This window comes from Ornithorhynchus anatinus, chromosome X3 (assembly GCF_004115215.2).
Source record: "Ornithorhynchus anatinus isolate Pmale09 chromosome X3, mOrnAna1.pri.v4, whole genome shotgun sequence".
In the NCBI taxonomy this organism is placed as follows: domain Eukaryota; kingdom Metazoa; phylum Chordata; class Mammalia; order Monotremata; family Ornithorhynchidae; genus Ornithorhynchus; species Ornithorhynchus anatinus.
Window position 1 is genome coordinate 26,846,700 of NC_041751.1, and position 24,028 is coordinate 26,870,727.

Here is a 24,028-nt window from a genome sequence, read left to right on the forward strand (position 1 = left end):
ACATGAATAGGGGCTTGTATTTAGAAAATTTAAACAGACACTATCAAAAGAATAATATCTAGTGTATCCATGAGTCAGGATGGTGTGGAGAAGAAGCAAAATCACAGTATTTTGCATATGATTAATCCCCAAAACAGCCTTCTCAGGCGGGTAGAAAAAGTGAAAACTATCCTTGTTGGACATGTGAGGAAATGGAAGTGGTTGGTAACGTGCCTGAGGTCACACATAATTTCTCCACTGCTGACAGTATTCCTATCAGTAATTAGGCTGAATCAATCAGTCAGTCGTATTTATTGAATGCTTCCTGTGAGGGGGGCACTGCACTAAGCACTTGGGAGAGTATAGTTCTATTTATTTGCTATTGTTTTAATGAGATGTTCTTCCCCTTGATGTTCTTGATGTTCTTGATGTTGAGATGTTCTTCCCACATGGTGCTCATAATCTGAGGAGGATTTAATCCCCATTTTACAGATGAGTAACTGAGGAACAGAGAAATGAAGTGACTTGTCCAAGTTCACACAGCAGACACGAGGCAGAGTGGGATTAGAACCCAGATCCTCTGACTCCCAGGCCTGTTCTCTTGCTTCCCTACATTTCCGCACTCACCGTGGTCTCAATTTGTAACAGCCAATAGGAGTTCATCTATGCGGTGCCATTTATTGCCATTGTTCTTGTCTGTCTGTCTCCCCGGATTAGACTGTAAGCCCGTCAAAGGGCAGGGACTGTCTCTATCTGTTACCGATTTGTACATTCCAAGCGTTTAGTACAGTGCTCTGCACATAGTAAGTGCTCAATAAATACTATTGAATGAATATAGTACATCAGAGCTGGTAGACACATTCCCTGCCCACAACAAGCTTACAGGCTTGAGGGGGAGACCGACATTAATGCAGATAAGAAAATCTCCGATATGTACATAAGGGCCGTCGGGCTGAAATGGAATCCTCTCCATCCCACGGACATTTATGGGCTATTCCTGTAGGTGGCCAAAGCAGTAGCTATCCCTAGGGAAAATCTTTTGGCCTAGTGGACTGCACAGTGGCTTGTTCATTCATTCATTCATTCAATTGTATTATTGAGCGCTTACTATGTGCAGACCCCTGCACTAAGCGCTTGGGAAAGTACAGTACAGCAATAAAGAGAGACAGTCGCTGTCCACAGCAAGCTCATAGTCTGGAGTTTGTCTACGTGCTCTCAAGTTTTTTGAGCAGAAAGAGGCTTTGCCACACTTTCCGAGCCATTCTAGAATATCTGCTCTCAAGTTGGACTGCCAGACAGAAACTCTATAAGAAGTGGGTAGAGAAGCAGTGTGATCTAGTGGAAAGCACCCAGGCCTGGGAGTCAGAGGACCTGGTTTCTCTTCCTGGTTTGTCTTCTGTCTGACCTTGGGCAAATCACTTCACTTCCCTGGGCCTCAGTTACTTCATCTGTAAAATGGGGATTAAGACTGCGAGCCCCATGTGGGACAGGGACTGTGTCCAACCTGATTAGCTGGGATCTACCCCAGCACTTAGAACAGTGTCTGGTGAAGAGTAGTCTCGTCTCTAGACTCTAAACTCATTGTGGGCAGGGAACGTGTCTGCCAACTCTGTTGTACCCTCTCAAGCATTTAGGACTGTGGTCTGCATAAAGTAAGCACTCAATAAATGCCATTGATTGATTGATTGATTGTATTACATTAATGGTATCTGTTAAGCGCTTCTATGTGCCAGGCAGTGTACTGAGTGCTGGGGTAGATACAAGCTATTCAGGTTGGACACAGTCCCTGTCCCACATGGGGCTCCCAGTCTTAATCCCCATTTTACGGATGAGGGAACTGAGGTGCAGAGAAGTGAAGTCATCCTTCTGGTCACCCAGAAGACATGTGGCAGAGCTGGGATTAGAACCCAGGTCCTTCTGACTCCCGGGCCTGTGCTCTATCCTCTAGACTACACTGCTTTTCATAAGTATGATAGTAAACGCTTACCATTACCATTTAAAAAAAAAGAAAAGAAGAAAGGACCAAACCTGCCCCCCTCCATCAGACTGTCACGAACTACATTCTCTGGTCTTGCTGGCCGGGGTGAGTCAGGATGGTGTGGAGAAGAAGCAGCAGCAGGGGAGGGGAGGAAATTAATTACCTCAACAAGTGAACAGACACTGAAGTCACAGCCGCTGTATTCTGCCTTTGCTAGCTCCAGAGAATGGTTGCCCCTGGCTCTGTGGCAGGAACCGTAGTGAGTCAAGGGTATATCTCTACTGTTCCTGACCTCTTTATCTCTCATGTATTTTTGTGTTTGTGTGTGTACTTCTGTGTGATAGCGAGTCTCTCTGAATTAGCAGTTTCCGCTCCCAGATTATGTGGATTAAGGTTCACCGGCAACACTTACAATTACTAAACTAGATCAAGGAATAAGTGTCTAGTCCTGGCCTCCTGCTTGTTCCTAACTTAAAGCCGAGGATTCTCACCCACTCCTGAAACACCCCTGTAAGAAGTAGTGTGGCCTAATGGAAAGAGCACCGACCTGAGACTCAGAGGACCTGGGTTAAATGCTGGCTCTGCCATGAGTCTGCTGTGTGACCATGGTCAAGTCACTTTCCTGTGCTTCAGATCCTTCATCTGCAAAATGAGGATTAAATCCTACTCCCTCCTACTTAGACTGTAGGACATATGGGACAGGAATTGTGTTCAACCTAATTAACTTTTATCTACCCCAGAGCTGAGTACAGTGCTTGCCACATAGTAAGTGCCTAACAAGTAGTATTTATCGTTACTATTATCACTACTCTATTTCCCTTAGCAACTCTTCTGTGGACACACTGTCCACAGGTCTCGCTCTGGTAGTTCACCCTACAGAAATTTAGCTTTCTTAATAATGATAGTAATAATAACAGTAATTGTGGTAGTCATTAAGTGCTTACTGTGAGCCACTGGCATGGATACAATCCTTCCCCTCTAGATGATGACGATGATGGTATTTGTTAAGCGCTTACTATACACCAAGCACTGTTCTAACCGTTGGGGTAGTTACAAGGTAATCAGGTTGTCCCACGTGGGGCTCACAGTCTTCATCCCCATTTTACAGATGAGGTAACTGAGGCCCAGAGAAGTGAAGTGACTTGCCCAAAGTCACACAGCTGATAAGCAGCAGAATCAGGATTAGAACCCATGACCTCTGATTCCCAAGCCCGTGCTCTACATCTGGCAAGAATTCACTTCCCCTCTGGCTCTGGGATACCTTTCAACTTTTCCCACAGTACTTACAGACACATCTTTAAATCACATATTATAAATTATTTACAGGGAACATGCCTGCTAATTCTGTTGTAGTGTAGTCTTCCAGGGGTTTACGACACTCTACACGTAGAAAGCGCTCAATAAATGCTGTTGATTGATTGGTTCTAGCCCCTCCTCCTTGGCTAATTCCTCCCCTGAACTTGGCTGTGCTCCAGCTGATGTTTCCAGGTGGGTGACATCTGATGTAAATTAATCAATCAATGTTATTTATTGACCTGCTCTCTGAGTGCCGTACACTCTCCTGAGCACTTGGGAGAGTCCAACAATAGCAAGACAGCATGCTCCCTGCCCTTAAGGAATTGATAATTTAATGGGGTAAAAATGATGTATGGATAGCAATGAGAAGCGCTGAACAAATACCACAATTATTATTATTATTTCTATGTCTTTGTATGTGCTACCCATGTAGTACATCATACTGCAATTCTTTGTTTACTATCTAAAGGAATCCTGTGCTAGGCACTCAAAGCCACCTTGATTTAGTGATATATTCACAAGAGAAGCTCTCCTCGATGATTTCCAGGTCCATATTTGTGCCACAAGGATCTTCTTTATTCCAACAACCTCTGTATCTAACCAGTTTTTTTCTCCTTTAACTCAAAGTAGTAGTAGTAGCATTTATTGAGTGCCCACTGGGTGCACTGTACTAAGCATTTGAATATCAAAAAATGTTGACATTGACAAGAATTATTCTGCTTGCAGCAGAGAGGTAATTAAGAAGTAAGTGTGGTGATAATTATCTCATTTCACCATTCAGCTGAAGAGCTTGAGAGGGAAAGGTTATGAAGTAGATTTGTGTTTTGAAGATTGCCCCACTCATCCTATTTAATCAGTTTTGTTGAAATTAATAGATTTCATCACTGTATAAACACACTGACTCAAAGCCTTTCGGTTTTTAAGTTGAGGTGCTTTATCTCTTGTTTGATATTGTTTTGTTCCCAGTGTGGTTTTAGGGAACCATCTAGTATAGTGCTATGCACCAGTGGACGTTCAATAAGTACGATGAGGATGATGATGGTGAAGAGGGTTCAGAGGAGACTTACACTGTAGGAGTGATGAGGAAATGGTGTTATTTAGCTTGGGGAAATTCTGGAAGAATGGTTTAGGGTGGGTTTACACAAGGCAAGTATTTCTTGTAGAACTATCTTTGAACTGGAAAATTCTAAGAATTATAAACTCACGATTTTTAAAAGTGATTTCTCTATTTCTCAACTGAGATAAAGCAGAGTGGGAATCTGATCCATTTTGGTTTTGTTTTGTAATGGTATTTGTTAAGCGCTTACTATGTGCCAGGCACTGTAATAAGCACTGGGTTAGATACAAGATGATCAGAGAGGACACAGTCCATGTCCCACATGGGGCACATGGCTAAGTGGCATGTTCAGTCAATCAAACAGTGGTATTTAGCTTACTTTGTGCTGAGCACTGTACTAAGCGCTTGGGAGAGTACAATGCATGCCGGCTCCGAGGTCTGATCCTTCCTCTTTCCTTCCTTCTCACCATCGTGGCATCCAAGCCCCACCTCCACTGTTATAGGGGTGGGTGAATCAATTGATTGTATTTATTGAGGGCTTACTGTGTGCGGAGCACTGTACTAAGCGCTTGGCAGAATACGCTATAACAGAGTAGGTAGACATGTTTTCTGCCCACAAATAGCTTACAGTCTAGAGGTGATTTAGTAGAATTTTCCTAAATATATAGGAAGCTGGGATTTTTCTGTAATCAGGTTTCGGCTGGGGGAGGGAAGATGAGAAGGTTCAGAGGCATCAAATTGCTACTCTATGTTCTCTTTAAAGTCTGTTGGTTATTTTAGAGTTTGAACCTTCCCCCGCTCTAGACTGTGAACTACTTGTGGGTAGGAACTACCTCAAATGTATATCGTCCTTATATATCCCCAAGTAATGATAATAATGTTGGTATTTGTTAAGCGCTTACTACGTGCAGAGCACTGTTCTAAGCGCTGGGGTAGATACAAGGGAATGAGGTTGTCCCACGTGACGCTCACAGTCTTCATCCCCATTTTACAGTTGAGGGAACTGAGGCACAGAGAAGTGAAATGACTTGCCCACAGTCGACAAGGGGCAGAGTCCCTGACACAGTGCTAAGCATAGAGTAAGCGTTCAGTTCATGCCGGTGTTAAGTGATGATACGTAATGTTCTGGAGAGCAACCTGTTAAAGTGCTATGCAGTCAACTAGAAAGGGTGTATACTGAGTCATAGAGTAGATGGCAGCCTACTGAAAGAGCCCGTTATGGGCAGGGAATGTGTCTGTTCATTGTTGTGTTGTACTCTCCCAAGCGCTTAGTACAGTGCTCTGCACACAGTAAGCACTCAGTAAATACAGTTGATTGAATCAGCACTAGACACTAGTTTTGTTCCATTCCTCCCAACGAAGAGATAGGAAGGAATACAGGCCAGAAGCTATATTTTTGCTGGCCCCTTTGCTAAGCCTAAATTTGCATCGCTTCCCTCCACCCCCTCCCCATTAATGCTGCAAGAGCTGTGAATGTGGGCCCTGTCCCCCGTGCTAAGAGACAAGAAGCCCTGATAAGATTTGAGGAAAGCTATTTTCCCTTTTACCAGGAGAATCCTAATCTGCATCTCCTCATGGGTCAGCATGCCCTGAATTGATCAGCAGTGCCCCGGTGAGGCTTGAATCAATTTGGGGTTATTCCGTGGGCACCATCCCTTGTATTTCTGAGGCTCCAAGATCAATTCCAAAGCAATGTAAGCGATCTGGATGGATCACCTGGATGCGATGCAACTGAGTCATACCAGGCATAATCAAAAGGTTTCAGAGGTGAAATCAAGAGACGGAAAGCGGGTAACCAAGCAGAGAGTCTAAAGCAGCATCAGTTGGCTAGGATACCAAAGGTATGGTCTTGCCCACTTGCCTTCTAGACTGGAAGCTCGCTGTGGACAGGGATGGTGTCTACCACGTCTGTTATATTGTACTCTCCCAAGCGTTTAGTACGGTGTCCTGCACCCAGTAAGCGCTCAATAAATACCGTTGATCGAGTGATCTATTTAGGATCTTCCCAGCACTGGAAATTAATGGTCTTGCAGCCACCTGAACAAGATGGAGAGTCGTTCTTCTATCTCTAGGCTTAGGCTGGTGACAGTAGTTATTGTAGTCCAGGCTTATCATCTGTTCTATTTTATACAAGGGATGGAAAAAAATGAATCCCAGCCGAATTTGGGTTTATAAGATTTTGTCCCGCTAAGAACATGCTGAGCTATTCAGCCAAGGTCCACAAAAATAGAAGTTGGGATTTTTCAGAACTTTTGTACTTTTCTATAAAAGAAATGGGTTATTTTCAAAATTGCAGGCTATTGGACCATTGAAAGATAAGGACCGAATGCCCATTGGTATTTGGAAAAAAAGAGCCAGTGCTTTGAAACAGACAGGATTTATTAAACTTTGAAAATAGCCTACTATCAAGATGCAGTGTATTTTCTCGCCAGTGTTTTATACACATACCAATCAACTGTCTAGGAGGAAAAACACCTCTGTCGGGTTTGCGAAACAAGACTCCTGACCACAGTTTAGGCTGCGAAAAGTAGCCATCGTTTGATTTTGATCTTAGAAACAAGTGGAGAAAAGGTTCTGGCTGAAGAAAAGCTTATTGGTAGAAAAGTGGGACCCAGAGAGATCATTTGGCCAATCGGGTGTATGCAGAGAAGGTCACTGGGCACAGTTTTGAGGTTTAAGCCAAAGATCAAAGAGTGCCATTCAGTGCCGCTCAATGCTGTTTTGTCACCTGTAAGCTTGGGTGAGGAAATGTCCAGGTAGAGGGTTAGTGTACCTGGTAATCAGGAATGGGTTAGCTTTTTTTAGGGGAGAGACCTGGGGAAATTGTGATAGCCAGGGGAAAATTTGAAAACAGTGCTAGGCAAATAGCACATGTTGACATACCAGGGGCAGTCTTTAGAAGGTCAGCGTGTGGAAGGAACTGTTGAGCAAGCGGTCCAAAGGGCAGATTATAAAGGGGTTTGAATAAGTTTGTGGAGGGGTATTCCGTAATTAAGGAAAAAGACATGTTTGAAGGCTTGAGGAGCATCAGATAGATGGACGACAGATCCATAATAATAATCATAATTATGGTATATGTTAAGCACTTACTCTGTGCCAGCCAAGTACTAAGCGATGGGGTGGATACAAGCACATCGGTTTGGACACGGTTCCTGTGCCCGGTAGGGCTCACATTCTCAATCCTCATTTTACAGATGAGTTAACTGAGGCCCAGGGAAGTGAAGTGACTTGCCCGAGGTCACACAGCAGACAAGCGGTGGAGCCGGGATTAGATGGTTTAACAGAGTTGAAACTCCATCCCATCACACTGTTCCTCCAGGCATTCTTTTGTGAAACTTTTAGAGATAGAATACCGTGCTGGTTGAGAATACAAGTCTGATCCAGAATTCCTAGTTTTGGCTCTTTCGCTCTTTTTAGCCTCACACGCCCACGTGAATACAGCTCACTGTCAGTAGCATGATCCTAGCATCCTAAGGACAACTATACAGTTAAAACCCTGAGTGACACAGCATCATTTCGTATCCGCCTGCTAATCTATCTTTGGTTCTGGGGTTCAACATCAACCTCAGGCTCAGTCTAAGCAGGGGGCATCCTAAAGAGCAGAACCGTTACAGTGGCAGGTAGTTCCCCTTTGGAAACACACACCTTCCCCTCACACCGCTCCCCTCCTGGGCCTGTGAAACATCAGTTTCCATAGAAGCAGCATGGCCTAGTGGATAGAGCACGGGCCTGGAAGTGAGAGGACCTGGGTTCCAATCCCGGCTCCACTATTCATCTGCTGTGTGACCTTGGGCAAATCACTTTACTTCTTTGTGTCTCACTTTCCTCATCTGTAAAATGGCAGTCAAGACTGTGAGCCCCACATGGGACATGGACATTGTCCCACCTGATTAGCTTGTATCTACCCCAACACTTCATACAGTGCCTGGCACATATTAAGTGCTTAAATACCATGGAAAAAAAAGAAAACCTTGCTTCCATCAGACAGGGAGAGATGCAGATAGATACAGTTGGGCGAAATCCTGAAAACAGTGGCTTCTTCAGACTGGCTACTGTCAGCAATTGACCACTTTACCATTCTTAAAACCGGCCTTATGTATCTGCCAGTCAGTCTTTTGATTTCCCACTGAACTACCCAGGACTTTTTTTTTTTTGCCCGGTTGGCTATCTTATGCCTTTTCATACTCCTGTGATCACTTTTAGAGGACTCACTAAGTTTCTTTGTTGCTTTGAAGAGTGAAAACCTATCAAATATGATAATAATAATAACAATAATAACAATGATTGCAGTATTTGTTAAGTGCTTACTATGTGCTAGGCACTGTACTAAGTGCTGGCGTAGATACAAGATGATCAGGTTGAACACAGTCCATGTCCTACATGGGGCTCACAATCTTAATCTCCATTTTTCAGATGAGGTAACTGAGGCACAGAGAATAATAATAATAATAGTAATAATAATAATGGTATTTGTCAAGCACTTACTATTTGCCAAGCACTGTTCTAAGTACTGGGGGAGATGCAAGGTTATCAGGTTGTGCCAGGTGGGGCTCACATTCTAAATCTCCATTTTACTGAGGAGGTAACTGAGGCACAGAGAAGTTAAGTGACTTGCCCAAAGTCACACAGCTGACAAGTGGCAGAGCTGGGATTAGAACCCACAACCTCTGACTTCCTTGGTCTTTCCACTAAGCTAGGTTGCTTCTTTTGTCACATGGCAGACATTTGGAGGAGCTGGGATTAGAACCCCAGTCCTTCTGACTCCCAGACCTGTGCTCTGTCCACTAAGCCATGCTACTTCTTGTGGTAGTTGATGGTAGCTTTTCTTTTGGGGGGGGTTCAGTATAAGCATGAGGAATACCAATACTCTAGGCTCTATTCCAGGGCCTGGAAATTGGCAGACTGCCTCCTCAAATAATTTCTGAGTGCCCGTGAAAGCAACACAAATGCATTGTCTATATTCTGGCTTCTCTCCATCCCTCCCACCCTTCCCTTACACTTTCTCTTTCACTGGAACACAAAATAATGGCCCCAGCTCCTGTTACCCCGAGCCTCTGTACCTCGTGTGTCTTTGACAACTGGTCATGGCTCAGGGGCACAAGAAAGCCAAGCTGTCATCATCAGGAATTGGAAGAAAAAAGGACAGAAAACACAAGTATAAACAAATGCAGATCTGGTCTTATCCCAGTTCTTGGCCTGGACAAATTGCTCAATAAAGTCCTACTCAGATGGCAGCACCAGTCCATTTCCCAAGTGGACTGAAGCACTCTGGGTGAATTATGAATTAGATTAAACAAATTTGGGGGGTAGGGGAAGGTTGGAGACTCTTTTATGAGAAGCAGCATGGCTCAGTGGAAAGAGCACGGGCTTTGGAGTCAGAGGTCAAGGGTTCGAATCCTAGCTCGGCCACTTGTCAGCTGTGTGACTTTGGGCAAGTCACTTAACTTCTCGTGCCTCAGTTAGCTCATCTGTAAAATGAGGATTGAGACTGTGAGCCCCACGTGGGACAACCTGATTCCCCTGTGTCTACCCCAGCGCTTAGAACAGTGCTCGGCACATAGTAAGCGCTTAATAAATACCAACATTATTAACTGTGAATCTGTCAGTGTGAATCTTAAGACGTGGGAGTTTCTGCTCCTTCTCAACAAAATAATGTTTCTCAGATAGATGACAAGTTGGAAAAGATCATTGAAGAACAGGTAGGACCATCTAATTTACCCAGTAGCATGACATCTAATTTAAAAAGTCACCTTGAACAAGAGAGAGCAGATCTGAAACATGAACATTTATATGCAGTTCATGGCAGAGCATTGCAAAATCTCACTATTGAGGGGCCTCGCTAAACTTTATTCCCCTCCCTAAAATTACGCTAAACATTGGGTTGGTTCTGTTGTTTGTAAACTACCAGATGACTCCTGCTCTCCTGAATTGGTGTTGATTTCTTCTGAAAGGGATCTGATTTCTGAGTGCTAAACACTGATTTCTTCTGATATATTCCTAATAACTGCACCAAAATCCTTTGACTCAGTTTTCTGGTGACCATCCTTTACCCTTGGCAGATCAGAAAGATTTTTAATCACTTCGTTCTTAGGAGGATTTAAACAAGCTTTGACGGCAGAAAGCCAGTCTATTAAAGCAACACATTAATCTATTCCGCTGTATTCAGATGGCAATTTCTCTCTAAAATATACAGTCATTTCAATTCGGCTTTACTTTTTTGAGGAGAAAAATACTCACTTTTACCTTTCGCTCAAACACATTGTGGCCAGAATAGTAACTACCATAAGGCAAAATTTTACTGCAGTCACTGAAGACCGAGGCTTCTCAATTAAGCTTTAGGATCGTCAGTACCAACATAAATTTTGGCTACATCTCCATGAGTTGTTTGGAGAATATGTCCTTTCTGTTTAACTGGGAGTTCTCTTTTTGAAGAGCGAGTAATTACTTCATTTATTGATATTGGTCAAGTATTTTAGCATGGCCCAGAGGAAAGAGTCAAAGGACCTCCCATTCTCTCCTAGACCCCCTCCAATCTGGCTTCCGTCCCCTCCACTCTACCGAGACTGCTCTCTCTAAGGTCACCCATGACCTCCTTCTTGCCAAATCCAATGGCTCCTACTCCATTCTGATCCTCCTTGACCTCTCTGCTGCCTTTGACACTGTCGACCATCCCCTCCTCCTCCATACCTTATCTCACCTTGGCTTCACGGACTCCGTCCTCTCCTGGTTCTCCTCTTACCTCTCTGGCCGATCATTCTCGGTCTCCTTCGCTGGAGCCTCCTCCCCCTCCCATCCTTTAACTGTTGGAGTTCCTCAAGGGTCAGTTCTTGGCCCTCTTCTGTTCTCCATTTACACTCACTCCCTCGGTGAACTCATTCGCTCTCACGGCTTTGACTACCATCTCTACGCAGACGACACGCAGATCTACATCTCCGCCCCTGTCCTCTCTCCCTCCCTTCAGGCTCGCATCTCCTCCTGCCTCCGGGACGTCTCCACCTGGATGTCGGCCCGCCACCTAAAACTCAACATGAGCAAGACTGAGCTCCTCATCTTCCCTCCCAAACCCGGTCCTCTCCCAGACTTCTCTATCACCGTTGATGGCACGACCATCCTTCCCGTCTCTCAGGCCCGCGATCTTGGTGTCATCCTTGACTCGTCTCTCTCGTTCACCCCACACATCCTATCCGTTACCAAGACCTGCCGGTTTCACCTCTACAGTATCGCCAAGATCCGCCCTTTCCTCTCCACCCAAACGGCTACCTTACTGTTACGGGCTCTCGTTATATCCCGGCTAGACTACTGTGTCAGCCTTCTCTCTGACCTCCCTTCCTCCTCTCTCGCCCCGCTCCAGTCTATTCTTCACTCTGCTGCCCGGCTCATCTTCCTGCAGAAACGATCTGGGCATGTCACTCCCCTTCTTAAACAACTCCAGTGGTCGCCTATCAACCTCCGCTCCAAACAAAAACTCCTCACTCTAGGCTTCAAGGCTCTCCATCACCTTGCCCCTTCCTACCTCTCCTCCCTTCTCTCTTTCTACCGCCCACCCCGCATGCTCCGCTCCTCTGCCGCCCACCTCCTCACCGTCCCTCAGTCTCGCCTATCCCGCCGTCGACCCGTGGGCCACGTCCTCCCGCGGTCCTGGAACGCCCTCCCTCCTCACCTCCGCCAAACTGATTCTCTTTCCCTCTTCAAAACCCTACTTAAAACTCACCTCCTCCAAGAGGTGAGACTGAGCTCCTCTTCTCCCTCTACTCCCTCTGCCATCCCCCCTTTACCTCTCTGCAGCTAAACCCTCTTTTTCCCCTTTTCCCTCTGCTCCTCCACCTCTCCCTTCCCATCCCCACAGCACTGTACTCGTCCGCTCAACTGTATATATTTTCATTACCCTATTTATTTTGTTAATGAATTGTACATCGCCTCGATTCTATTTAGTTGCCATTGTTTTTACGAGATGTTCTTCCCCTTGACTCTATTTATTGCCATTGTTCTTGTCTGTCCGTCTCCCCCGATTAGACTGTAAGCCCGTCAGACGGCAGGGACTGTCTCTATCTGTTGTCGACTTGTTCATCCCAAGCGCTTAGTACAGTGCTCTGCACATAGTAAGCGCTCAATAAATACTATTGAATGAATTGAATGAATGACCTGTTCTAATCCTGGCTCCGCCACTTGTCTGCTGTGTTACCTTGGACAAGTCACTTCACTCCTGTGCCTCAGTTTCTTCATCTGTAAAATGGGGATTCAACTCCTTTTCTCCCTAATACTTAGACTATGAGCCCCATGTTGGGTAGGAACTGTGTCCCACCTGATTATCTTCTACCTACCCAAGTGCTTAGAGCAATGGCTGGCATATGGAAAGCGCTTACCAGATAACACCGTTACTATTATTGTCATTATTGTCCACATTTCTCAACTGACAGTATCCTCCTCTCTGTCACCCAACGAGGCAGAGACTTTAGTTGCTTGATGGTCATCAGGAATGTAGTGATGGAGCAAAGAGCAAGGCCGCCCAGGTAGAGACCTGCAATAAGGTAGAAGAGTTTTCTGGAAACAGCATAGAATTGGACATAGTTCATGTCCCACATGGGACTCACAGTCTTAATCCCCGTTTTACAGATGAGGGTAATTGAGGCCCAGAGAAGTGAAGTGACTTGCCCAGGGTCACAGCACAGATATGCAGTGGAGCGGAGATTAGAACTCAGGTCCAGGCAGGTACTCTGTCCACTAAGCTATGCTGCGGGTGGAGGACCCTGGGTCTGAGTCTGGGCCCCTGACATGCTTTTCACTTTTTCCCAGCAAAACAGAAGGCCGCCCAGAAATTATCCTAGAATTAGGGAAATAGATGGAACCTAGGCAACCCCTCCCATGAGTCAGTACCACCGTCAGGATTTAATGCACCTTCCATGCCACCATTTTGGGAAAAAAACAGTCTAATTGTTTTCATTTTAGGATTTTGGATCTTGGGATTTCATAGACTCTGTATCTGCTTTCGTTCATTTCATTCATTCATTCAATCATATTTATTGAGCGCTTACTGTGTGCAGAGCACTGTACTCAATAAATACGATTGATTGAATGAATGAATGAATAAAGCAACTCATTGTAAAGATGAGAATTAGTTACAACTCATGGGCCATCTTGTCTTTGTTCCCTAATGCAATCTTGCAAGGCTGTTAGAAAAATTGGACTTTCAGCAAAAAAAAATTGTCACTGACCTATCTTTTCCCCAGACTTGTCAGCTCCATAGGGAGGATGTTGGTATTTGTTAAGTGCTTACTATGTGCAGAGCACTGTTCTAAGCGCTGGGGTAGACACAGGGGAATCAGGTTGTCCCACGTGGGGCTCACAGTCTTAATCCCCATTTTACAGATGAGGTAACTGAGGCACAGAGAAGTTAAGTGACTTGCCCACAGTCACACAGCTGACAAGTGGCAGAGCTGGGATTTGAACCCATGACCTATGACTCCAAAGCCCGTTCTCTTTCCACTGAGCCACGCTGCTTCTCTGCGGACTAGAGGGTGAACATGGCAGTTTTGTGGTTTCATGTTAATGGAGTCTCTTCTTGCTTGAGGCCTTATTTCTTTTAGGTATGGTGTGCAAGGTCCTCAGATAAAATCAGTTGGCCCATAGTATAAAGGGTCAGAATGGCAAGCAAATAGAGGAGCAGTGTAGCCTAGTGAATAGAGCATGGGCGTGGGGGTCAGAGGGACCCGGGTTCTAATCCCAGATCCGCTACTTGTCTGCTGTGTGAGCTTGGGTAAGTCACTTCATTCCTTCCTTGATTCATTCAGTTGTATTTATAGAGCACTTTCTGTGTGTCCAGCACTGTACTAAGTGCTTGGGAAAGTACAACGTAACAATCTAACCGTCCCATTCCCTGCCCACAACTTGCTTATAGTCTGGAGGAGAAGACAGATATTAATATGAAGAAATAAATTACAGATTTGGAAATAAGTATGGTGGGACTGAGAAGGGGGAGGAATGAAGGGAGCAAATCAGAGTGACACAGAAGGGGGTGGGAGAAGAGGAAAGGATGGCTTAGTCAGGGAAGGCGGAGCGGGTGATACAAAGATGGCAGCCTGCACCCGGCTCCTGATCGTGCCACCGAGACTCCTTCACTCGCCCCATGTGGTCCCTGAGCCACGGCAGCTACATGGACTCCAGCCCCCTCTGGCTGGACACGAGTCTTGGCTTCCCCTCTGACTCTTTTCCAAATCTACGGGTGGGGCTTCATTCATTCATTCATTCATTCATTCATTCATTCATTCATTCATTCATTCATTCAATCATATCCATTGAGTGCCCATAATAATTAATAATCGTGGTACTTGTTAAGCACTTATGTGCCAGTACTGTACTAAGCGCTGTGATGGATACAAGCAAATCGGGGTGGATACAGTTCCTGTCCCACTTGGGGCTCACAGTCTCAATCCCCAATTTACGGATGAGGTAACTGAGGCCCAGCGAAGTGAATTGACTCACCCACGGTCACACAGCAGACAAGTAGTGGAGCTGGGATTAGAACCCATGATCTTCTGACTCTCAGGCCTGTGCGCTATCCACTACACCATGTTGCTTCTCTTTACCTGTTACCTGTAAAATGGGGATTAAGACTGTGAGCTCCCTGTGAGACATGGACTGTGTCCAACGTGGTTAGCGTGTATCTACCCCAGCACTTAGTACAGTCCCTGGCACATAATAAGCACTTAACAAATAGCAGTTCTAGTACAAACAAGTAGGGAAATCCTTTCCTCTGCGGACTCATTTCAGCAACAGCTGTTTTGATTGTGCTTACTCTGTTCTAAGGGCCGGAGTAGATACAAGAAAGATAAATGAATCAGACCAAAGATTCCCAGGCCAAGGGCCAGAAAGAGGTGGGATTATTGTCCCCACTTTATAGATGAGGAAACTGAGGCCCAGAGAGGTTTAATTGACTCACTCCCGGTCATATGGCAGACTGTGACAGAGCCAAATTTCAAACTCAGCTCTCCTGACTTCCACTCCTGTGCTGTTTCCATTTGGCCACACTACCTCCCTATTCATGCCCCTCTAATCTAGTTCTAATCCTGGCTCCCAGCCGGTTTCCTTAGGGTCTGCTGGACACACTTTTCTTTCTCTTCGCTGCAGGCCACTCAAATGGATGGATGGGGCTCAAGTGGTGTAGCCCTTGACTGTGGCAAGTTGGGATGTTGTGGCAGTTTGTAGAGGGTCTATTTTCTGTATTTCTGGGTAGACCTTTCCATTAGGGAGAGAGGAAGTAGGAAAAGAGAACCGAGGCAGGAGAGAGCTAAAGAATTTGTTGCGGTGCTCAACTGAAAAATGTCCCCCTGCTCCAGAAAGAAGATTCAGCCCCGATTTCACTCTTGGTCACCTTATCTACTCCTGGGAGGTCAGCCTTGAAAATCAGCCTCCCATTCATTCATTCATTCATTCATTCAATCGTATTTATTGAGCACTTACTGCGTGCAAAACAGTGTACTGAACCCACTGGGGGGAGGGGGGGCGGGGCTCAGGTGCCCAACAGAATCTAGGAATGGAGGCCGAGCTGCCTTTTTGGCCCGTGGCTGCCTCCATCCACATTTCTCCTCTGTGGTACTGGGGTAATATAGGGATCACATGGGGACTGTCAGGAAGTAGTTTCCTGTGGTAATCCCAGCTGAGGAGCCAAAATAAAATGAGTTCTGGGTTGGAGAACATCAGTCCTGGTCAGACACTGGCACTCCGAAGTCCGCCTCTTTGTCCACTGGGCTTCCTGAATCCCAACTGGTTGGAGATTGCTCTTTCTCCATGGCATCCCCTCTCTCTCTTGCTGCTGCTGCCTCTGCCAGTTCTCTCCCCAGAGGACTAGAAATGCTGCTTTCAAGCCCCCACCCCCGCCTTGAGGGAGAAACAAGAGCCCCAATCCTGACGCCTCAAAGCTAGCACCTGTCTCTGCTAGGTGCTCCCACCACCTCCCCCCCCCATTCCCCATGATTTCAGGTGCAGCTTGTCTGAGGAGAAGGTCCAGGAGACATGTTGTGCTTAGTACCCTGGTCACCAGGCTCTGGAGGATTCAATTTCAGCTTAAAACGCAGCAGCAGAAAGATAAATGAGGTGTCAATGCAAAGCAGCAGCAATGTTTGGGCAGTTCTTGTCATATATCAAGCCAAAAAAACCCTCCCTCAGAAACACCTCCTGCCCTGGGTGATAGCAGTATGCTTCACCTTTCTCGGCTGCTTTCATTATTACCGCTTTTAGACAGAGTTTGGGAACCCGAAAAAAATCTATTTTGCTGCTACATTAAACAGGTTCGTCAAGTTAATTCTCCGTTGGGTTTTCACTGTGTAGAGAGCCAGACCATCGAGCGTATTGAAATCTCTTTTCCAATTCAGGGCAGTTTTCTCCTGACAGGCTTTGTAACTGTCACGCCCAGTACGGTCTGTTGGTTAGAAAAGTGAAAAAAAATAAAATTAGTAATTCCCATTAAACATTTCATGCCATTATTTGGACCGTTCATTCAGTGAGGAAATACCGCAAGTCATCGTTGCACATCACAAAACCTGTCAGCTTCCCCAAGCACAAGGAGAATTTACCGAGCAACTTCCAGAGTAAGCGCTCCCGGAACCTTTTGTGCCCACCTCCTTAAAACTGACTGGATTCCTCCATTACCTACACAGATGAGGTTGAGACATCTAATTCGTGCTTGAACTGTTAATTCACGTTCCCGGTCTTCGACCTGAGCCTTGTTCCTCCTCTCCTGGGGTGTTGTGATGATTTCTTTGCAGAAGGTTTATTTTCTGTATTTCTGGGTAGACCTTCCCAGTAGGGAGAGAGGAGAGATGAGGTAGGAAAGGGGAACCAGGGCAGGAGACAGCTAAAGAATTTGTTGTAGTGCTCAATTGAGCCTTCTTCCTCCTGTCTTGTGTTTAAGAGGGACAGCCTGCTTTAGGGGTATGATTGTGCATTGCCAATATACAGTGACTATAATAATAATGTTGGTATTTGTTAAGCGCTTACTACGTGCAGAGCACTGTTCTAAGAGCTGGGGTATACAGGGTAATCAGGTTGTCCCACATGAGGCTCACAGTCTTAATCCCCATTTTACAGATGAGATTCTTGGGGGCCCAAAGCGGGGCAGAGGGAAGGCATCTGTTACCGTCACTACTTCCAGATCAGTGGTGGCATCAGCCTCGGCTCTGTTCCACTTCTTTCCCCTTCCCTTTCATTCCCACCCTCCCAGTCGGTCTCAAATCTGTTCAACCAAGAGCACGGGCTTGGGAGTCAGAGGTTGTGGGTTCTAATCCCGGATCCACCAATTGTCAACTGGGTGACCTTGGGCAAGCCACTTGACTTCTGCCTCAGTTACCTCATCTGTAAAATAGTGATTAAAACTGTGAGCCCCACGTGGGCAACCTGATAAGCTTGCATCTATCCCAGCGCTTAGAACATTGCTTGGCACATAGTAAGCGTTTAACAAATACTATCATTATTATTATTACTATCACTGTCTTCATCTCCATCACATACATCTTCAGACTGCTGCTTTGGAGCAATGAGACCATTAAGGAAGAGTGTGCCAGTGTGGATATACACCACCTTTTCTACATCGCCCTTCCCACGCATTTCACATCGGTGCAGCCTCGACCATCCCAGAGCCAGTATCGTATATTGTATTGTCCTCTCCCAACCGCTTAGTACAGTGCTCTGCCCACAGTCATTGCTCAATAAATACCATCGATTGATAGATCCGTGGCAACTGCCGGTTTGAGGCTTATTAACATGTTCTGAAAAAAGCAGGCAGCAGGACAGTAACTTTCAGAACTGGCCCTCCCCAAACTGGCCACCAGGTCACCTTAGCCAAATCAGTGGACATTATGGCTTCAGTGGAGCAGCAGCTACATCGCCATTCTGGGTTCATTGCCCTCTTTGCCCCAAGACCTTTCGGCATACATGTTGTAATGCCTGCTTTGAAAACAGTGAGGCAGATCCAAGTCAATCGATGGACAGTCTTCTCATGGAGAGATATATCTAGCCATTTGCTTTCCAAACCCAAGGATTTGGTTTGGGGATTCCCCTCCCCCCTCTTCCCACCCCACACCCATTTTTTATCAGCTTTCCCTGGAGGGTCTCCACCCATGCAGTTGATATTGAGGAACCAGGAGAAAGTCACCTTGTCTAAGGTGCCTCGTGCAATATTTTAAAGCCTTCTCTTTTTATCGGCTAAGTTTCTTCTCTTGGCTGCTTTCCAAAGGTTAAATAAAAAATTGCGGTCTTGTGAGGAAGTGGTATCATTTTCCATTTCTTTTTCCAGGATGTTTTTCCAGAGAGTGTGACACAGACACAGGAATGAGCGGAACCTGTGCAAATAGCAATCTGCTCAACTAAATCTGAGCAAAAGCTGCCCTGTTCCCTGCTTCCCAACCGTCCTTGTTTTCATGTTACAGTGAACAAAGTGGAGGTCTTTCCCGACGTGTTACTCTCCTCCCTTAACTCCCTACTCCTGAATACTCGTCTGCAGTCAGAAGCTGGCCCAGCCTATGAGAAATCCTCTAAGATTAGCCCTGTGACGGGAAAGGGTTATTTATAACCGGCTTCCCGGCTTTCCGTCACATACCTCAGTGTAACTAACTTTTTGTCGGTCCCAATTGCAGAAAGACCGGCAGGGGAACCTGAAAGAAGAGGCTCGAGAAGATCAAGTGTTTAAAGAGAAAAAGTTGAAGGAAAAGTACTTCAGAGAAATTTTATATAAAAAAAAGAGAAAGAAACGCAACAAGGAAAACCCCAATAAGGACCTGAAGAGGAACATTCGATTCAGGAGAGTGGTATCAGCCATCATGATGAAGTGTCAGGTAGTTCATGAGGAAGCATTGTTTAAAATTAGATCTATCTTGGGGAGTCAAAGCCGGTTACACCAAGTTCTTTGAAGTGATTAATTTAGAGATGCTTTCAGAATGAAGTTACCATTGGTGTAATGTACAACTTTCTTTTAGCATCTTGATCCTTATTAAACAGCCTGTCTGAGAAATCATGAGCACATTTTTTTCCAGATGTTTTTAAATAGTACAAATTACTGCTTTTCCCCAGTTAACTTTTGACTCTGATCTTACAGCATATTTTATCACTTAAAAACATTAGTACTTGATAGTCACATAAGTAATCCATGAGACACGCATTATTTTAAAATCGATACACAAAAATTAAGGATTGTCTCCTGAATATGAAGAAAGAACATCAGCGGGGCCTTTTGTGACCGATCTCAAAAATAGAACGACATCAGGAAACACATTTGTCACCCTCGAAGAGAATTAGTCAAAAGTACACAGAAGGATTTCTATTTAGCAGTACGGAATGTATGGAATCAAGTAGGAACGGACTAACCATATCAAACTGATGGGATCTGAGGAGAAAGGGAAGTGAGGAAGAGAATATCTGGCTGCTGAGAGAGTGCCCTAGGGTTGCTGGGAGAAGTTTTTGGGGTGCTCTGAAGGAATGATGAGAGGACATGAAAGAGTATTGCCTAGTGGGTAGAGCACAGGCCTGGGAGTCAGAAAGACTTGGGTTCTAATTCCGGCTTGGCCATTATTTATTTTTTTTAATAGTATCTGTTAAGCACTTACTATGTGCCAGGCACTGAACTAGCACTGGGGTAGACACCAGCAAATCAGGTTGGACATAGTCCGTGTCCCACATAGGGTCCACAGTCTTAAACCCCATTTTACAGATGAGGTATCCATTTCACAAGGAAGTGAAGTGACTTGCCCAGGTGGCAGAGCTGAGATTAGAACCCAGGTCCTTCTGACTCCCAGGCCTGTGCTCTATTCCCTAGGCCTCATTCACTTGTCTGCTGTGTGACCTCGGCCAAGTCATTTAATTTCCCTGTGTCTCAATTCCCTCATTTGTGAAATGAGGGTTAAGTCTGTGAGCCTCGTGTGGGACATGGACTGTGTCCTACCTCTTCAACCTCATCCTATCCAGCACTTAGTACAGTGTCCGGCACATAGTAAGCGCTTAACAAATACCATTAAAAAATTAGAGCAGCTATTAAGTAGTCCACTCTTAGGTGGAAAATGCAGAGCAAGGAGTCAGGGGCAAGGCCGCTGTGGCTTCAAGATCATTACACACAATCCTGATTTGAGACCTTGAGCTGTGAGTCGGGGAAGGTCAGGCAAGAGATTTTTTTGGACTCGGAGCTGCTCAGAACCAGTTGGGAGAACAATGAGTAGAATCAATCAGTATTATTAATTGAGCCCATACTGTGTGCAGAGCACTGTGCTAAATGCTTGGGAGAGTACACTATAACAGAGTCGGACAGAAGTGAAGTAACTTCCGTGGGCTAAACTGTCAGCCAGGCACCGGCCCACCGAGACTTCCAGGTTTCCCGGTGGGCCGGCCCACCCCTGGTCAGAAGTCCCGCTGGGCCAATGACTTGCTGCGTAACCCTCTGACAAGTCTCACCATCTCTTGGGGGTTCTGGTTCTTCCTCTGGAAAAATAGGAGTTACACCAGGTGTAGGACATTTCATGAGTTCCTAAATGTGAATGCTTGGTATGGTGTGGTACTCAGTAGGCATTCAGTAAAGACCATAATTACTCTTGAACATCTTGGAGGGTTGCCAGTGGTGTCTTTTTACTACAATGAAAAAAACTTTTAAAATTACAATCCCACTCCCTCCTTCCTCCCTCCCAGTGATACCACTGCTTTTGCCATGATCTCACATCCATTTTTGCGCTTTCCTCTGAAAACCCTCTCATTTTGTTCCCCCCATCCCGAACAAATTGATCCCCATTGCAAGTTTTTTTATGGTATTTGTCAAGCTCTTACTCTGTGCCAGGCACTGTACTGAGTGCTAATCATGTTGGAGACAGTCCATGTCCCACATGAGGCTCAAGGTTTAATCCCCATTTTACCATTGCGGTAACTGAGGCCCAAAGAAGTCAAGTGACTTTTCCAAGGTCACACAGCAGAGAAGTGGCAGAGCCGGAATTAGAACCCAGATCTTTCTGACTCCCAGGCCCACGGTCTATCCACCAGGCCATGCTGCTTCTCAGTCCCTATGTGTGCTAGACATATTTTTATTGTTTTCTAGAACTTGGATGATGTCTTTGGGAAGGTGAGGAATCCATTTCACTGCCCCAGAACCACCCTGCAGGCCAGCATTCCATCTGTAGGGTAAACGGTCTGCCGTGGCAGCTTGAAAAACAATGATTCCTGCCCACAAATTCATTTAGTCATTCAATCGTATTTATTAAGCGCTTACTGTGTGCAGAAATTGACTTTCCACATCCGCCTCCCTGTGGACCAGTGAAGCAAAATCAAAGCTGTTGAAGTAACTGAAATGTTTCCCTTTCATAAAACCATCTCCATCTACTCAAAATGGCCCAAATGTTTGAAGGCTTTGCACTTTTACTTACCCACTGGTTACAATGAGGGCATTTACCAGTACCTCTAATAATGACAGTTGCAGTATTCGATAAGTGCTTGCGGTATGCCAAGTACTGTGCTAGGCGCTAGGGTAGATGCCCAGTAATCAGGTTGGATACAGTCATTGTTCCACGTGGGGCTCACAGTTCAAGTAGGAAGAAGAACAGGTATTGAATCCCCATTTTATAGATGAGGGAAACGAGGCACAAAGAAGTTAGAGAAGCAGCATGGCGCAGTGGTTAGAGCATGGCCCTGGAAGTCAGAAGGTCATGGCTTCTAATTCCGACTCTGCCACTTGCCTGCTGTGTGAACTGGAAAAATCACTTCACTTCTCTGGGCTCAGTTTCCTCATCTGTAAAATGGGGATTGAGACTGTGAGCCCCTCGTGGGACAGGGACCGTGTCCAACCTGATTTACTTGTATCCACCCTGGAGCTTGGCACATAATAAGCGCTTAACAGATACCACAGTTTTTATTATTAAGTGACTTGCCCACTGTCACACAGCAAGCAAGTGACAGAGCCAGGATTAGGACCCAGGTCTTCTGCCTCTATTACTGCCGGGGCTCTTTCCACTAGACCGTGCATCTCTGTACTTCTAGTGAACGGGAAAGAAAAGAAAGCTGTAGTCCCAGAGCCATGGGTGATTTCTTGGATGAATTCAACCCAAGTTCAGACTAGACAGCAGAGGTTGGCCATCTGAGAATAAAATAATTTATGAGGCTCATGTTGCTAATTCTAGCTGTCTTCCTTGACTTACTCTGGCCCTTTGGAGGCATGTTTATAAAAAACAAAGCTAATTGTGGGCAGGGAACATCTCTACCAACTCTGTTATATTGTACTCAAGCACTTAGTACAGTGCTTGACACAGTAAGTGTTCAGTAAATACCACTGATGATGATGATTTTGAAATGTTTGACTTGGTAGCACTGATTCACACATTTGCCGAGTGTAGGAAATTCTGGTGATGATTGAGTTTCTGTTGCATTAAAAATGTATATGTTTTCCACAGAAACATACATTTTCAGCAAATTTGGCTTGAATGTTGTTCATCTGTACCTATTTAGCCCAAGCTGAGGGTTATATTTACATATCACCTGCTGCCCAAGTCTTTTTTTTTTTCCCAAACCCTCGACTCTTCTAAAAGCACACAGCTGAAAGCGATTGAAAGAAGTCAGAGCACCACTTGTTGAAGGGGGTGTGGGTTATTCACCTCTGAAGTCTTCTTTCCCAAGTTGGCACTGCCATTTGTGAAAAAGGAGACTCCCTATCAATATACTTAAGTACTGACTGGGTTAAATACAGGAAATCTAGACCTTCTACAAGTTTAAACTTATGGAATGATTGCCACACCTCCTAAACCATGAGCGGTTAATAATTGTGGTGTAATAGCATTTTGGAAACTCTGTCTACTGAGCTGTGGAGAGACAGCAGGCAGGTAAGTGTTTTTGGCTTGTTTTCCCCGGCTGCATTGCTCTAAAGAATGATGATCTCCTGTGGTTCGGTCCTGTTAAAAAGGACCCAAGCTTTCGGTTCAGAAAGAAAATGCTCATCTATGTAGGTGTCAATGTCAGTTTCTGCATTTTTAGTTCAAGAGGGCCTAATGCCAAGCATGGAAAATAAAATCGAGCTCAACCTTTCACCGCAATGGAATTCAGACCCAGACCCTGAATTCAGACTCACGTATGACAGATGCGAGATACTTTACAGACTTTTGCAGTGATTAGTGTGATCATATCTTGTTGTACAAAGATGCACATGCATAAACATTTTGTCTACAGGTGAGCAAATATATTCTTTCTTCAGAAAAACTCCTTTTCGGACACCAGATCTGAACAAGGGGCAAACCTAGCCTGAAGTGCCAATCTAACTTTCTCAGAGACTGTACTATGAGGATAAGACTAATGTTTCTTGGGAACAAATACCGCTAGCCCCGAATGTGAGCTGGCCCGGGAACCCTGGCGTCCTCACACCTATGTGCATTTTGCCTTTACCCACTCTCAGCTCCAGGAAAGTTCTCAGAGGCCTGGCATGGTGAAGGAAGTTCACTCATCCACCCTCCACACAGTACTTGTCACTCCTCAGATAGACTCATTCATTCATTCATGCAGTAGTATTTATTGAGCGCTTACTTTGTGCAATAGAAATGAAAAGCCCTGAACCTTATCTAGAAAAATGAGCCATAGCCTTCCTGCAGGCAGGCTTCTTCTTCACTGAAGCATACATTTTGCATAACCTATTTAGAAAAGCAACACAGTGTGACCACCTCATTTCAGCATTTAACCTGAAATTGCTCTGTGGTTTTTTTTTTTTTTCCACTGAG

At 45.2% G+C, this 24,028-nt stretch overlaps 1 protein-coding gene across 4 annotated transcripts in view; it reads left to right on the forward strand.

Annotated features, from left to right (window-relative positions):
* The window catches only part of TMEM232 (transmembrane protein 232), a 114,750-nt gene extending 95,439 nt beyond the window's left edge, over positions 1 to 19,311 (forward strand). For 2 of the 4 annotated variants that reach the window (XM_029053671.2, XM_029053672.2), the window contains one exon: positions 18,938 to 19,311. In XM_029053671.2, the coding sequence (XP_028909504.1) occupies positions 18,938 to 19,210 (273 nt within the window). In that variant the 3' untranslated portion in view covers positions 19,211 to 19,311. The remainder of the gene's footprint in view (positions 1 to 18,937) is intronic. The other 2 variants (XM_029053674.2, XM_029053673.2) reach the window with 2 other exon arrangements.
* The last annotated feature ends 4,717 nt before the right edge of the window (positions 19,312 to 24,028 follow it).